This window comes from Cetorhinus maximus, chromosome 11 (genome assembly GCF_964194155.1).
Source record: "Cetorhinus maximus chromosome 11, sCetMax3.hap1.1, whole genome shotgun sequence".
In the NCBI taxonomy this organism is placed as follows: domain Eukaryota; kingdom Metazoa; phylum Chordata; class Chondrichthyes; order Lamniformes; family Cetorhinidae; genus Cetorhinus; species Cetorhinus maximus.
In genome coordinates, this window is record NC_135889.1 from 26,412,369 (window position 1) to 26,430,037 (window position 17,669).

The following is a 17,669-nucleotide window of genomic DNA, read 5'->3' on the forward strand; positions in this document are numbered from 1 at the left end:
TCTCATTAGAAGTACAGTACATATAAATAATGTAACACTAAAGAGGGGTGATACAGTTTTACAGATCTAAGGTGATTCTATTTTCATTTTGAATGATCAGTTAGAATGCATTATAGGTCAGAAGGAAAAGAAAAACTATTGAGTGTTAATACTAAATTAGGAGACCCATTGTACATTATTTAATTGCATTTTGAAATCACTGATAATTGTGCAACTCCCATTAAAGACTACTTCCATTCCAGAACATGTTCTAAGCAATTATGTAATTTAACTAGTCCCTTGCAATTCCATTTCAATTACTGTACAATTCTGATAATAAAAGGTACAATCACTCTTTGATGATTTTTCCTGTCCAACAGGAACTTAATGCTAGGTAGCTAGCTGTCTGCCTGCCATCAGCATTGCTGGCTTGGACTTCTGGGTTGCAGAATGTCAGCTTTGCCTCATCCTATATCTGAGTTCATCTGCTGCGGTGTCTTTGTCACCATAATCATTTTTGACACGTGAAGGATTTCTGTCCTCTCTCCTAGTGATTGCACAGTCACACTGTTTCCCTTCTTGGTGATGACAAGTGTACAGCTTGGGGTAAAATGGAGTATCCACCTTACTCTTCCATCTTAGCAGTACTTCATCATCTGGCAGCACATCAGACTATCTCGCTCCTCTTCTGTGGTCTACATATAACTTTGCAGCACCCTTTTCCTCAGCATCATGATTTAGAACCTCCTGATTAACACTTCTATCCCTCAGCTCTGGAATCTTGGTGTGCATTTTACATCCAAAAGCAGCTCAGCTGGGCTCTTTCCCGTCGTGGTGTGTGGAGTTGTTCTATACATGGCCACATCAATGCAGCCTTCCAATCTTTGCCTTCAGCCTGAGCAATCCTCATCAATGTCCCTCAGGATTGGTTTTGTTGTTCCACTTCCCCATTTGCTTGTGGCTATTTGGGAGTTACTCTGAAATGGCGAATGACTATGGCTTGTATGTACCTGCAAAGGTCTGTGAAATGAATTGTGACCCATTGTCTGAATACAGAGTGACTGGTAGACCGTGCCTTGCAAACATTTGAATCACTGCTGACAGTGTATTCTCCACTGTTGTAGACTTCATCACAACATACTCATTGCACTCATAGGCTGTAGTAGACAATCACCACTAATATGGACTCTCCTGATGGAAGTGGGCCTAAGAAGTTAACTGCGACATCCTCCCATTGTCCAGCCAGGAACAGTGTGCTGTGTATTGGTTCTGGTGGATTGGGTCTGCTGACAAGTTGACATCCATTACATACTTTGACAGCTCAACTGCTCTACATTCTTCTCCATCCCTGGCCACCATACTTTAGTTCGTAAATTTTGCTTAGCTCCAACTACTCCCAAGTGACCCAAACTATAGATGGTGTCACACGCCATTTTATATATGCTGATGACTTATGTGTCACTGCCCAAAGCACTGATTTTAACACCGTGGAGAAAATGCTTTCTGAGGCCTTGGAGGGACTAACATCCTACTATAAAGAAAACCACCTTCGCGCAAACCCATCAAAGACGCAAGTTTGTGCATTCCACCTCAGAAACCATGAAGCCAAACGCCAGCTTAAAGCAACCTGGTGTGGAGCAACACTGGCGCATTGCGAACACCCTATCTACTTATGAGCCACCCTTGACAGATGCCTCACCTTCAAGAACCACATCGAAAAGACAAAGGCAAAAGTGAGTGCACGAAACAACATCCTGAATAAGCTCACTAACACAAAATGGGGAGCAAGCTCGAAAACATTGCGAACCAGTGCACTTGCTCTTTGCTATTCCACTGCCGAATACGCCTGCCCTGCATGGGAAAGATCTACTCATGCTAAGAAGATGGATGTCATTCTGAATGCAAGCTGCCGACTTATCACAGGTTGTTTCAAACCAACAAACACCAACAGCCTATTTATCCTGGCGGGTATCGCTCCCCCTGATATAAGAAGAACGGTAGCCAGCAAGAAAGAGTGACTCCGTCAAACATCAGATGAGAGGCACCCTCTACATGGTCATACACCTACACCCAGCCGCCTAAAGTCAAGGAAGAGCTTCATGAACAGTGTTGTTCCATTACAATCAACCCCATCTGAAGCCCGCATCGCCTTGTGGAAAGACCGGCTCGCCAGTCTCAAACAACACCCAGCGATGGAAATTCTACCAGATGAAAGCCTTCCCCCAGGAGCTAATTGCAACTGGGCAACCTGGAAGTGCCTTAACAGACTTAGGACTGGTGTAGGTCGTTCAAAGGTGTCACTAAGCAAATGGGGATATACAACCTGCCCGACAACTTGTGAATGTGGAACTGAGCCACAGACTATGCAACATCTCCTGCAATGTCTATTGCTAGAGGAACCCTGCATTGTTGCAGATCTTGCCAAATTCAACAACAAGGAGCAAAAATGTGTCCAGTTCTGGCTGGGCCATGTATAGACTGTCCGTGGACACGATAAGAAGACGACCCTCATGAGCTATCGTCATCAGTCTAGGCCTAAGCTTTTGTGGCACTACAAGTCTGCAGTCTCTGAGGACACATTGTGCACAGTTCATCTCATATAGTGATGCACCAGTTGAATGGGCAATTCTCCCAATTTAGATTCTCTGTCTGATGTCATCCAATTCTAGATCTTTGTCAGACTCTCTTTCAATATCTCTAGCTATCATTGCTCTGGGTGTAGTATGAACTGCCACAAACTATACAAACAATTCAGCTTCCTTTTCTGTGTGTTTGATACTCCCCGAGGTGTTGTGTCAGTGGATCAGCGATGTTCATCTTTCCATCAATATAAACCACCTTGTATTTGTACTGCTGAAATTCATCTTTCAATTCTGGCACATGGTTTGGATAAATAATCTGTAATGGTCTGTGATTTGTCACTAATTCAAAATGAATGCTGAACAAGTATACATGGAATCTTCCACATGCCACACCAATCTTAGGGCCTTTCACCATCTCGAATATCTCCTCTCCACATCTGTCAGATCTGCTCACATAGACGATGATTCCCGAGCCTTCAGCATGCAGTTGCACCAGCACAGCTCCTAATCCTGCTGGACTAGCATTTTATGACTTTCGTAGGTTCATTTGGATCATAGTATCCCAGAGTTCGAGCATTTCAAAGCTTGAAGGCAGCTTTCTGTTCTTCATCAAATCTGAACCATTCATTCTTTCTGATCATCTTCCTCAATGGATCAGTCAGGATTGCGGAGTTAGAGATATACCTCATAAGATAGTTCACAAGTCTGAGAAAACTTCTCACTTCATTGGTATTTTGTGGTTCTGCTATTACTTCTATCTTGTCTCTGACTAGATTGATTCCGCCGTTGAAGGGTTTATGACCCCTGTATGTGAGCTCGGTCACGCCCAGCAAGCACATATCTGCATTTACCATAAGCTGTGCTGACTGCAATCAGCCAAAACTAATCGCAGGCTCTCGTTATGTTCCTCTCTCTTGGCTCCATGAATAATGATGTCATCTGAGATATTGGCTGCTCCTGGGATCCCTTGTATCACCTCATGGGCTTCATGTTGGTAAATCTCTGGTGCTGCATTGACGCCATATAGCAATCTTTTACATCAGTAAAGTCCACAATGAGTGACAAAATCACTTTCCTTGAATCAGCAGCAGGTGGTATCCCCATTTTAAGGCTAATTTGGAAGAGACTTTGTTTGTTGACAACTCATGAAAGATTTCGTCCACTTCATTCACATGTTGCATATCACAGAGTTTGATGTCACCACTTGGTTTAAGCATGACCACAACAGGGCTCAACCACACTGTTGGTCCTTCAATTGGCTCCATGATGTTTTGGTTGATCAGTTCTTTGCCTCAATCTTCTCTTTCAGGCCAAAAGGTGTTGTGCATACAGGCAGAGCTACAGGCTCTTGTCAATGCTTAATCTCACTTGGCAGTTGTGTAACTTCCCAATACCTTGAAAGACTGGTCCAAACTCCTCTCTAGGCTTTGCATAGGATTTCACAAAATTCACTTTCAATTTGGTGTGTGGGATTCCCAAGGCTTGGGCAGTTTCTCAGCCCAGAAGCAGCTCACCATCCTCTTCAATCGCTACAAATTCTGCCTCTACATTCCAATCCCCAGCTCTCACATCTGCAATGAAGCACCAACAGTTTCTAGTGGGGTTTTAAATATGTAAGGATACAACTTTTTGATGCATTGAGATGTGTACTTGATTCTCGTTGTCTTCAGTTCCTCCCAGTGTTCTGTCAATGACATTACTGTCACTGTCTGAATCTACAATAATGCTCATTCAACACCACCAACAATCACAGGATCTTTATTATAGTTGCTCCCATTGACAGAAAACATGTATGTTATTGCTAATCGTGTCCTCATTCTCTGCATCATCTTCACCTTGTCTCACAGTTGTGTTACTTTTATCTCTCTTTCCTTTATGTGGTTGGACAGGCTTCTTTCTCTGTTCAGCTTTGCTTCTGCACTTCTAGGCAAAATTGTCTTTGCTCCCACATTTTTTGCATATCTTTCCCTTGCCAGGACAGAAAGAGTTTTTTCCATAGTGTGTTAAGTTGCCACATCTCTCAGATTTCTGCTGTCTACATTTACACATTCCTGGATTCAGTTGTGCAGTCAGATAACATCAACTTTTGTTGTGCCGATGGCAGAGGTAGGACTAAGTTTCATGCTGTCCATCCACTGCTTTCAATACAGCTGTTATTTTCAAAATGTCATCCAACGTTAAGTCACCTCCTCTTTCCAACAGCTTACACCTCAACTTATTGTACTTGCAACATTGGACCACCTGATCCATTATCTGGTTATTCAGATCCGTCGCAACATAATTGCACCCATCTGATGCCTGCCTCAAACAGGTCATAAATTGGGCTTGTGAGGGAACAAAGACCTAGATATCTTCATGGCTATTTCTAAATTTTAAAATGGCTGAATCAATGTCTGTCTGTGCCCCCTGAACAAAATATCAGAGAAACTTGCACCTCGAGATCCCTGAAGAGACACTAACGACTCCCCCTGTAGGCTGCACAGACCAAATTCAAAGAGAGCTATTGTTATGACTGAGATGGGAGGAGTGCACTGTCTGTCTCTAGCTCCACTACTCCACAGGTCACAACATATATTTAAATGATTTTTCTAGATAGCTATACAGCCAAATATGTGCTTTACGACCACTCAATGCCCAGGTTTCTTCAATAAACGACAAAATTATTAGCTTATTATAAAACCAGACTTGTCAAATGGAAGGCAAAGCCTTTTCTTTCATGAAATATGAAAATATAACATTTACTCTAAATACCCTAACACACACACGCCCCCAATGAAATAAATAAATAAAAGGGAAGTGCTCAAGGGAAAAGGGATAAATGGTGGCATCCTTGAAATGGCGTTCAGGTTATACGGTTAGTTTCTCAGCACTGGTCTGCAAAATGACCAATGACTCTTGCCCAATTTTTGAAGCGGACTTGGGGAAAACTTGTAGACAGTTTCAGAACATAGAGCAACTTAGGAGCAGCTTCTATTCACTTCTAGATTTGGACTGGCTCTAGACTGTAAAGAGCTGTGGTCTTCTTTACACAAGCAATCGATCTTTCTTTTTCTCCTCCAAAGCAAAACCAAAACCAACTTTTAAACACAGTTTTCCAGGCATGTTTTTTTTCAAAGTCGTACACCACCATGTAAGCCATTTTCGTAAACAGTCTACCAGGAACAATGATGTCTTTCCCAGGAATAGCAGCAATCAGAGTCCTTGTACTAAACCCTTAAAGGCCAGCACCTTTTAAAAAGCACAAGTTCTTCCAGAATGTTCTTGTCATTGAAGATGAACCATTGTAATCACTAAAGCATTTATGAAACTATACAAAGGCCATCTGCATTTCATAACCCAGGTTGGCCAACTGGAGTCTACTTGTCTGCTCGGTCAAAGAGCCCCACAACCTTCCTTTCATTTGTTAATGGTTGAGACATTTAACAATCTCAGGGGCCCAGATGAGGGATACACACCCTTTGTCAAAGACATTGTGAAGAGGTGGGAGCCATATGATTTGGACCTTTAGCCTCTGTAACCATAAATATTGCCTTGCTATATTGCAAAATCTCTGTCTTTCATTTTACCATCTAACTAGCAGCATCACAGAAAAGGAGCTCTTCTAGATTGAATACCTGGCCCCATTTTCACTGCTTCTGCTATAACTTCTGTACCATCGCCGACAAGGCTGATTCATCTGTGTGTGCCTATCTCATCGTGTGAAGTCAACACCACTGGAAAAGTGAACTATACAGCATCAGTTTTCAGCCTGCTAACCCCTGTGAAGGAATAAAAACAGAAAATGCTGGAAAAACTCAGCAGGTCTGGCAGCAGCTGTGGAGAGAGAAACAGAGGGTTGAATCCACAGATGCTGCCGGACCTGCTGAGTTTTTCCAGCATTTTCTGTTTTTATTTCAGCTTTCCAGCAACCGCAGTATTTTGCTTTTATCCCGTGAAGGAATACCTCATTGGACTTTGATTCTGGACTCTGGAACCCATGTGAAACGCCATTTTTTTTTCTATGGCCTCTACTCTATAAATCTTTCTTTTCTCTATCCCTCTTTCATTGTATGAATGCAAAGGGTGCAATGTTTCAGCCCCCCCCCGACCCCACATTTTGAGTGTGTGCAAATAAACTAACCCTCTGAGTTCATCCTATCTCAAGTTTGCTCAGGTGGAGTTAACAGAAATTGGCTCACACTAAAACTGAGGGGTTGGGAAGTATGGCACCACTTATAAAGGGGGAAATCAAATCAAAATGCATTTCTGTTTACGGATGAGTGGTGAGAGGAGAAATTAGTGCTGTTTAACTTAATCCCCCTTTTGCCTGTAACAGGTTACTGTAACCCCCTCTTTCTGTCTCATCTGACAGAAAACATGCCTTTGGAATGTGGCATTTGGCATCACCACACAATGGTCCTCCAAAGCTTTCCTTGCACGTTCATAATCCACCTTTCCTCCTGTGTCAGGCAACGTCTTGAAAGTCTCCCTCACCAAAGCACCCGCATCGAACAACAATATGACCTGTCACCATGAGTTCAGTGCCACATCGCCCAGTCCAAAAACAGACTGCAACTGTCAGCATAGGCTTCAAGCTCCTCCAGCCATGTAGGCTCTGACCTCCGATCACGTGCTATCTGACCTTGTTTGTCCTTCATCAGTATACAACATGCGATACAGTATAAAGTATCCAAATGCATTCATCTATTTAAGTAAACTTATTAAGTGACTTTTTGCTTACCTGTTTGACATGATTGCTGTAGTGGGGTTTTTACAATTCACTGGACTCTCCTTGAACTGGCCGAAGTCGTCGGTTTTACAATCTTGTTCATCTCATTAATACCATCCTCCATCCAGCACCAGATTCTGTGACCTGTACAAGAGCTGTCTGGCTTTGCAGCTGGATTTTCTGCATACAGTTCCTTGGTAATTTTCTTGACTTACTTGTGTGAAATAAACCTGTGCGTTTGCGCGATAACTTGGCTTTTCAAAATCTCTGGTAGTTTTAAAAGCTCAATGTGTCTCACTTCTTCAACTCCAGGGTAACCATGACGCTAGCGCAGGCGCGCGGTAGATCCTGTGGGTGTCGTCATGGGGCGCATGCGTTCTGTTCAGCGCCAACTGAGTGTCGCTATGGTAACTGGGACTTGGCCAAAGCCTGTAGTCGGAAAGATCCTAGTCACATCTGAGGAAGTTTGTGGTTCCAGGCGTATGAACAACTGTAGTTTTATATATTGCTTAACAGTCTATTTTCGAGTTTTGCTGCACAAATCCCAGTGTTCTGGGATTGCCAGAATTGGGTGGAGCTGAGGGGCAAATATAATTCTGCTACAAAAACAGAATTACCTGAAAAAACTCAGCAGGTCTGGCAGCGTTGGCGGAGAAGAAGAGTTCACGTTTCGAGTCCTCATGACCCCTCAACAGAACTGTAATTCTGCTATCTGCGAGAAGAAGGGCTGCTCATTATTTTCTGCGTCAGTGTTACTGTGCATTTTTAGGGCAAACTCTGGAGTTCTCTCGAAATTAATCAATCCCTTTGACCAAGTTTTTGGCCATCTGTCATTGCCTCTTAAGTGCCTCGGTGCAAAATGTTATTCGATAACGCTCCAGGAAGCAACTTGGGACGTTTTACCATGTTAAAAACATTGTTTAAATACAAGTTGAGGTTGCTATAAAGATAAGATAAATGAGGGGATCAAGTATAAAACGGCCAAGTTTGCTGATGATACAAAGCTAGATGAGAAAGTTTGTGAGGAAGACACAAGGAGCTGAACTTTGTTGCTAGCGTGTCGATCCCAACATCGGGATGAATTCAAGGTCAGAAACTCAGAAGTGGCTGTGGCGGGACGTCAGACACAATCTTCCAGAGGCTGCCAATTAAGAAGCCACCTTCGGGACCTCAAACTTCAGGCGGGGGGGTCCAATCAATGGGGCCCAGGGAGATGGTGTGGATTCCTTGATAGTGTGAGCGATGCCTGGCAATCAACAAGATGGTCATTATTGGCATGGAGGCGCATTCAGTGGAAGGAAGCAGCTGCCTTTTAAACAGACCTATCATATATTGACCGGTTAAGCAATTGGATAGCTCATCGTGTACAATGTTGGGAAGTAAAATTAACAATTTTGTGAGAAAGAATGGTAAAGCATTTTGTTTTAGAAGGTGAGACTAATAAATGTTGATATTCAGAGGAATTTGGGTGTATTTATACACGGATGGCAATAAATTAACATGAAGGTACAGCAAGCAACGAGAGGCTATGATAGCTTTTTGCAAGAAGATTGAAGTATTTGTTTTTTTATTCATTCATGGGATGTGGGCGTCGCTGACTAGACCAGCATTTATTGCTCATCTTGAAGAGTCGTAGTGGACTCAAAAGGTTAACTCTGTTTCCACAGATGCCAGACCTGCTGAGTTTTTCTGCATTTTCTGTTTCTATTGTCCAAGTCCAGCCGTATCTGGACATGGGCTGCTTCAGTGTCTGAGGAGTTGCGAATGGTGCAATCATCAGCGAACATCCCCACTTGTGACCTTATGATGAAAGGAAGGTCATTGATGAAGCAGCTGAAGATGGTTGGCCTAAGGCATTACCTTGAGGAACTCCTGCAGTGATGACCTCCAGTAACCACAACCATCTTCCTTTGTGCTCGATATGACTCTAACCAGTGGAGAGCTTCCCCAATTCCCATTGACTTCAGTTTTTCTAGGGCTCCTTGATGCTACACTTAGTCAAGTACAGCCTTGGTATCAAGAGCAGTCCCCCTCATCTCACATCTTGAGATCGGTTCTTTTGGCCATTTTTGGACTAAGGTTGTAATGAGGTCAGGAGCTGAATGGCCCTGGCAGAACCCAAACTGATCGGCAGTGAGCAGGTTATTACTGAGTAAGTGCCACTTGATAGCACTGTCCATGACACATTCCCTCACTTTGCTGATGATCAAGGGTAGACTCATGGGATGGTAATTGGCCGGGTTAGATTTGTCCTTTTTGTGGACAAAGTTTCCACATAGATGTCAGAGTTGGAACTGTACTGGAACAGTTTAGCTAGCGATGCAGCTAGTTATGGAGGACAAATCTTCAGTACTACTGCCGGAATATTGTCAGGGCCCGTAGCCCTTGCAGTATCCAATGCCTTCAGCCGTTTCTTGATATCACATGGAGTGAATCGAATTGGCTGAAGACTGGCATCTGTGATGCTGGGGACCTCAGGAGGAGGCTGAGATGGATCATCAACCTAGCACATCTGGCTGAAGATGTTTGCAAATACTTCAGCCTTGCCTTTTGCACCGACATGCTGGACACAGCCATCATTGAGGATGGGGATATTTGTGGAGCTTCACCCTCCAGTGAGTTGTTTAATAGTCCACCACCATTCACGACTGAATGTGGCAGGACTGCAGAGCTTAGATCTGATCCGTTGTTTGTGGGATAACTTAGTTCTATAGTTTACATGCTGCTTCCACTGTTTGGTATCAAAGTGATCCTATATTGTAGGTTCACCAGGTTGACACCTCATTTTTAGGTATGCCTAGTGCTGCTCTTGGCATGCCTTCTGCACTCTTCATTATACCAGTGTTGATTCCTCTGCTTGATGGCAATGGTAGATTCGGGATATGCCAGGCATTGAGGTTACAGATTGTGGTTGAATATGATTTTGTTGTTGCTGATGGCCCATAGTGCCTCGTGGATGTCCAGTTTTGAGTTGCTGGATCTGTTCGAAATCTATCCCATCTAGAATGGTGGTAGTGTCACACAACACGATGGCGGGTATCTTCAATGTGAAGGTGGGACTTCATCTCCACAAGAACTGTGTGGTGGTCACTCCTACCAATACTGTCATGGACAGATGCATCTGTGACAGGTAGATTAATGAGGACGAGGTCAAGTAAGTTTTCTCCCTCATTAATTCCCTCACCACCTGTCGTAGGTCGAGCCTAGCTGCTATGTCGTTTAGAACTCAGCCACCTCGGTCAAGAGTGGCGCTACTGAGCCCCTCTTGGTGACGGACATTGAAGTCCCCCACCCAGAGTACATTCTGTGCCATTGCTATCCTCGGTTCTTCTTCCAATTAGTGTTTAATATGGAGGAATACTGTTTCATCAGCTGAGGGGGGGCACTAGCTGGTAATCAGCAGGAGGTTTCCTTGCCCATGTTTGACCTGATGCTACGAGTGTTCATGGGGTCCGGAGTAAACATTGAGAACTCCCTCCCGGCTGTATACCTTTGGTGGGTCTGTCATGGTGGGATGGTGACAGTGGCATATGGGACATAGTCATACTGCCGGAATCTTACCTTAGAGAAAACATCAGGCTATTACTTGACTAGTCTATGGGACAGCTTTCCCAATTTTGGCACAAGCCCCCAGATGTTTGTAAGGAGGACTTTGTAGGGTCGACAGGACCGGATGGTTGTTGTAGTTTCTGCTGCTTAGGTCAATGCTGGATGGACTGCCCAGTTTCATTCCTTTTAGAATTCGTAGCAGTTTGATACAACTGAGTGGTTTGCTAGGCCATTTCGGAGAGTATTTAAGAGTCATGGACATTGCTGTGGTTTAGAGTTTCATGTAGGCCAGACCAGGTAAGGACGGCAGATTTCCTTCCCTAAATGACATTAATGAAGCAGATGGGTTTTTATGATAATCAACAATGGTTTCATGGTCACAATTATTGAGACTAGCTTTTAATTCCTGATTTATAAATTGAATTGGTGAGACCACACCGAATACAGTGTACAGTTTTGGTCATCTTACCTAAGGAAGGATATACCTGCCTTAGAGGGTGTGCAACAAAGGTTCAATAGATCAATTCCTGAGATGAGAACCCCATCCTGTGTGGAGAGGTTGAGCAGAATGGGTCTATATTCTCTGGAGTTTAGAAGAATGAGGGATTGAAATATGTTGAAATATATAAAATTCTTAAAGGGCTTGACAGGACAGGTATGTGAAGCTGTGTCCCCTAGCTGGATAGTATAGAACTTGAAGTCATAGGCCATAGTTTTGCACCCTCCCACCCTGGGAGCCTCCTGGCAGGCAGTAAGGTAATGTACAGTCAAGTGAGTTGCCATGCCCATTGGCTAGCTGCCTCCTCTGGTATTTTACTGATTATTAATGATTGGCTGCATAGTCAACAACATTACAAAGCATTCACAGTATCATTGGGTGAACGTTGAGTTGTTGCTGGGTCCTTACTTGGTTGGGAGATGCCAGTCTCACTGTCGGCGCACGTACAGTCACGGTTCTCTGTGGCCAGCTCTGCCGCACATTCTTCAAACTCCTGTGAGGGTCCTGAGCTCAGGCCCGTCAGGGATCTTTCCCTTTTGTTGTGGACCTTGTCCTGCATAAAAACAGATGGACAGCCAGTGGGCAAGATGGATACTGAGGCAGATGACATGGATGCCTGCCATATGTAGGTGCTGAGCAGACCTGTGTAAGGGCTGAGGACGCGAGCTACACAGGATGTGAGAGGGGATGCAGATGTCAAGGTGTGTGTGTGAGAGTCAGTGGTGATGTTCCTTATGATGGTAGTGTGTGAGACCCCTGTGGACTGTCACCCTGCGAATGACTGATGGGCTTGTGAGAATGTGAGTGGAGAGTGAGGAGGTTGACTTACCCTGGCGGAATGGATGAGATCATTCATTCCTTTTCTGCACTAGTTGGAGGATCTCATGTGTGTACAGTTGCTGCTGACCATGCTGGCCACCTCCTTCGAAGCTGGAGTTGTGTGGTTGTTGGACCTCCTTCTGGGCGTTCCTTCACAGCATCCAGAAGAGCCCCCAGTGCTTTGTCACTAAATTTGGGACACTTGACTTCTTGCCTTTGGGGCCATCACTCTCATGCACCTGACCTGGACTGCAGAGAGTGAAAGGTATGCGCTGGTGTTGTTTAAAAATGGCACCCTGGAAGATGATCTGATGAGGTCATGGCAGGGCGGGCAAATCGCTACCCATTTTTGCCCCCCGACATAACACTGAGTATCCAGAACGGAAAATTCTACCCTACATCTTGATCTTCTGAGCCAAGGTCATTTCTCACTACAATGCTGATTTAATCTTTTATTAACAGAGCTTCCCCACCTCCTTTTCCTATCTTTCTGAAATGTCATTTTATTCTTCAATATTCAGTTCCCAACCTCGGGCACCATGCCTCTGTAATGGCCGTCATAACGTACTCATTTATTTCTATTTGTGCTATCAATTCATCCATCTTGTTATGAATGCTATGAGCATTCAGATAAAGAGCCTTTAAATCTATCTTTTTACTATTTTCCCCACTCTGACCCTGTTTGCTGGTGCATTCTTACGTTTGTACATTCTGTCACACTCTGCTTACCATTACTCATATTATTACTCAGCACTATTGCCTTGTCCTTTCTCATTAACTTTCTAAATCTCCCCTCAAATGAACCTTCCCCTGGCTACCATTTAGTTTAAAGCCCTTTCTACAGCCCTAGTTCTCCGATTCACCAGGAGACTGGTCCCAGCGAAGTTCAAGTGAATGCCATCCCAATGGTACAGCTCCCTCTTTCCCCAGTACTGGCCAGTGGCCCTTGAATTGAAACCCATTTCTCCCACACTAATCTTTCAGCCACACATTCACTCTGATCTTATTTACCCTGTGCCAAATTGCTTGTGGTTCAGGTAACAATCCAGAGATTATTACCTTTGTTCTTCTGCTTTTTAATTTAGCATCTAGCTGCTTATACTCTTTCAGCAGCACCTCTTTCTTAGTTCTATCTATATCATCAATCCTTCCCATCCCATTCCAAGTTCCTCCCCAGCCCTGAGAAGGTGTCCTTAACCCTGGCACCAGGACTCATGCTCCCAGCTGCAGGCAGTCCCTTACTACTACGACATTCCTTCTTACTCTCCACACTTCAATGGTCTCCTGTGCCATGATGCTGTGGTCAGTTTGCTGAACCTTCCTGCAGTCCCTGCTCTTGTCCGCACTGGCTGAAAGAACCTTGCACCTATTGGATAAATGCAAGGGCTGAGGCTGCTTCAGTACTATCTTCTGGATCCCCATACCTTCCTCACTCGTAGTCACACCCGACTCGGGACCAAACCTGAAGTACTTAGCCTAAGGGGCGTGACTGCCTCCTGGGACAAAGGTATCTGGATAGCTTGCCTTCTAACTGATGCATCACAGTGTCTGAAGCTTAGACTCCAAGCTCATCAGCTCCAAGCCACATTGAACTGCAGACACTTACTGTAGATACTGGCACATTGGCCTATTAGTCAAAATATCAAGAGTAATCCCTTATTGGGTTACTGATGCCATTGAGCTGCTTACTCCAGGACAGACGGCTCAAGTGCATATGGGTGAAAAGAGTAGTGCCTGGAGGAAACAGACGAATGGGCTACCCCAGCGGTCTGTCTCAGCCCCAACCCTGTTCAACTTGTACATCAATGACCAACCCCCAATCCGGTCCTGGAAGTTTATCTATGCAGATGACACCTGCTGTGTCACAAAGGCTCAGACATTCTCGGAGCTTGAAGACACATTAAACAACGATAGTGCAAAGCTGGCCAACTACTCCAAGACATGGTGCCTACAACTGAGCACCAGTAAACAGTTTTACCACATTCCACCTTCACAATGCTAAGAGGGAACTGAACATCACCCTGGTTGGCCAAAGACTGAAACACGATCCCCTTCCTTGTTTATTTAGGTGTCATCCTTGACAGAACACAGACAGCAACTCAACAAGACTGCAGAAAAAATTAAAATCCGCAACAACCTCCTCGGGAAACTGGCTGGTATTTCATTGAGATCTCAGGCCAAGACCCTAAGAACCTCTGCTCTTGCCATCACATACTCAACTGTGGAATTCTGTGCCCCAGTATGGTACCAAACCTGCCCTCACCAAACTTATCAATGTGAAACTCAACTCAACAATGCATCTCATCACAGGTACTCTTCGACCAACTCACCTCTCCTGGCTCCCAGTCCTGAGCAACATTACCCTTCCCTCCCCCTGCCGAATCAGGAGGGTAACTGCAACATGCAAGCTACTGGAGAAGGTCTACTGCAACCCTAGCCTGCACTTATTCAAATATCTTTTCAAACCACCTTCCCTCAGACCACCCCATATGGTTAAACCCACCTTGCCAAGGAATAACAGCTGAGGACCTATGTCAGGAGAAAACATCCACCAGAAACCATTTTCTCATCCACTGCTCATCCACCTGCCTTTGACCTCCCACAACAACTTTTCAACCATTTCCAGATTGGCCAAGGCCTCTGTGCAGCCACTTAACATCAGTGGAGCTACTAAGACCATCAAGGTTGCAACCCAAATAATGACTCACATTGTCAAGGCGTTTTCGCTGACTAAATTTGAAAGCGGGCTTCAAAACTCCATATCGCCACTGACAAAGGCTATTGCTTGTCTCTGTTGACATACATATGCTAGACAAATCAAAATAACTGCAGATGTAGTTGCTGTGTATCTCATCGGTCTCCACCAACTCCCATTTGCTGCAGCTTTGGGGGAGGCGGTAGCGTAGTGGTAGTTTCACTGGACTAATGATCCAGAGACTAAGGCCAGTGCTTGACGAGTTCGAATTCCACCTCAGCAGCTGATGGAATTGAAATTCAGTTAATAAATCTGGAAGTTTAAAAAAAGCTAGTCAATAATAGTGGCCATGAAACCATTGTCGATTGTCATAAAAACCCACCTGGTTCACTAATGCTCTTTAGGGAAGGAAACCTGCTGTCCTTGGAAAAACTCAGCAGGTCTGACAGCATCTACAGAGAGGAGCACAGTTAACGTTTCGAGTCCGAATGACCCTTCAACAGAATGGGGGGTGGGACAAGAAGAGCTGGATAGAGGGCCAGTGATAGGTGGAGATAACCAAAAGATGTCACAGACAGAAGGACATAGAGGTGTTGAAGGTGTGTTATATTATCTAAAGGAATGTGCTAATTAAGGGTAGAAAGCAGGACGAGCAAGGTACAGATAGCCCTAGTGGGGGTGGGGGTGGGGGTGGGGGGAAGGGATTGAAATAGGCTAAAAGGTAGAGATGAAACAATGGATGGAAATACACTTAAAAATATGAATATAAATGTAGAGGGATTGGATGTCCATGGTGAAGAGGAGGCGGTTGGGGCCAGGGAACTGGAACTGGTCAGTAACAGTCCTGGAAACAATGGCTTGATGTTCAGTGGTGGGGTCATGGTCCAGGGAGAGGTAGGAGGAAGTGTCTGCGAGTTGACGCTCAGCCTCTGCGAGGTAGAGGTCAGTGTGCCAGACAACAGCACCACCCTTGTCAGCGTGTTTGATGACAATGTCAGGGTTGGAACTGAGAGAACGGAGTGCAGCAAGTTCAGAGAGAGACAGGTTAGAGTGGGTGAGAGGAGCAGAGAAATTGAGACGACTAATGTCACGCCGACAGTTCTCAATGAAAAGATCAAGAGAAGGTAAGAATCCAGAGGGAGGGATCCAGGTGGAGGGAGAATATTGGAGGTGGGTAAAAGGATCCGTTGAACGGGGAGAGGATTCCTGCCCAAAGAAGTGAGCACAGAGATGAAGGTGGCGGAAGAAGAGTTCAGTATCATGCCGAGCCCAAAGTTCATTGAGATGAGGGCGTAAGGGTATGAAATTAAGTCCTTCACTGAGCACTGAACGTTCAGCGTCGGAAAGGGGAAGGTCAGGGGGTATGGTGAATACACGGCCGAGGCTGGGATTGGAAGACGGGATGGGGACAGAGGGACAGGCGGGGGTGGAGGGTCCTGGATGGGTGTTGGTGTCGATGAGTTGTTGGAGCTGATTCCTCTGACACCCTACATCATATCAACAATTTCCAGTTCCCTGGCCCCAACCGCCTCCTCTTCACCATGGACGTCCAATCCCTCTACACCTCCATCCCCCACCGGGATGGTCTGATAGCTCTCCACTTCTTCCTCAAACAGAGGCCCAAACAATCCCCATCCACCACTACTCTCCTCCATCTGGCTGAACTTGTTCTCATACTGAACAATTTCTCCTTAAACTTCTCTCACTTCCTCCAAATAAAAGGTGTGGCTATGGGTACCCGCATGGGCCTCTATGCCTGTCTCTTTAGGGGGTATGTGGAACATTCCTTGTTCCAGTCCTACTCAGGCCCCCTCCCACAACTCTTTCTCCGGTACATCGATGATTACTTCGGTGCTGCTTCACGCTCTCATCTGGACCTGGAAAAATTTATTAATTTTGCTTCCAATTTCCACCCCTCCGTCATTTTCATATGGTCCATCTCTGGCACTTCCCTTCCCTTCCTTGACCTCTCTGTCTCAATTTCTGGTGACAGACTGTCCACCAATATCCATTACAAGCCTACCGACTCCCACAGCTACCTCGACTACAGCTCCTCACACCCCGCTTCCTGTAAGGACTCCATCCCATTCTCTCAATTCCTTCGCCTCCATCGCATCTGTTCTGATGATGCCACTTTCAAAAACAGTTCCTCTGACATGTCCTTCTTCTTCCTTAACCGAGGTTTTCCACCCACGGTGGTTGACAGGGCTCTCAACTGTGTCCGGCCCATCTCCCGCGCATCCGCCCTCACACCTCCTTCTCCCTCCCAGAAACATGATAGGGTCCCCCTTGTCCTCACTTATCACCTCACCAGCCTCCATATTCAAAGGATTATCCTCCGCCATTTCTGCCAACTCCAGCATGATGCCACCACCAAACACATCTTCCCTTCACCCCTCACTGATGGCATTCCGCAGGGATCGTTCCCTCCGGGACACCCTGGTCCACTCCTCCATCAACCCCTACACCTCAACCCTCTCCCACGGCACCTTCCCATGCAACTGCAGAAGGTGTAACACCTGCCCCTTTACTTCCCCTCTCCTCACCGTCCAAAGGCCCAAACACTCCTTTCAAGTGAAGCAGCATTTCACTTACACTTCCCTCAACTTAGTCTACTGCATTCATTGCTCCCAACGCGGTTTCCTCTACATTGGAGAGACCAAACTCAGATTGGAGAGACCAAACTCAGACTGGGTGACCGTTTTGCAGAATACCTTCGGTCTGTCCGCAAGCATTACCCAGACCTCCATGTCGCTTGCCATTTCAACACACCACCCTGCTCTCATGCCCACATGTCCGTCCTTGGCTTGCTGCATTGTTCCAGTGAAGCTCAACGCA

General features: G+C 45.3%; 1 protein-coding gene across 1 annotated transcript in view; it reads right to left on the bottom strand.

The window, feature by feature from the left end:
* LOC144686962 (dynein regulatory complex protein 11-like) overlaps positions 1 to 7,822 on the bottom strand; it is a 378,502-nt gene extending 370,680 nt beyond the window's left edge. Inside the window, exon 1 of the mRNA XM_078552808.1 lies at positions 7,282 to 7,822. Within this exon, the coding sequence (XP_078408934.1) occupies positions 7,282 to 7,292 (11 nt within the window). The 5' untranslated portion in view covers positions 7,293 to 7,822. The remainder of the gene's footprint in view (positions 1 to 7,281) is intronic.
* Positions 7,823 to 17,669: the final 9,847 nt, after the last annotated feature.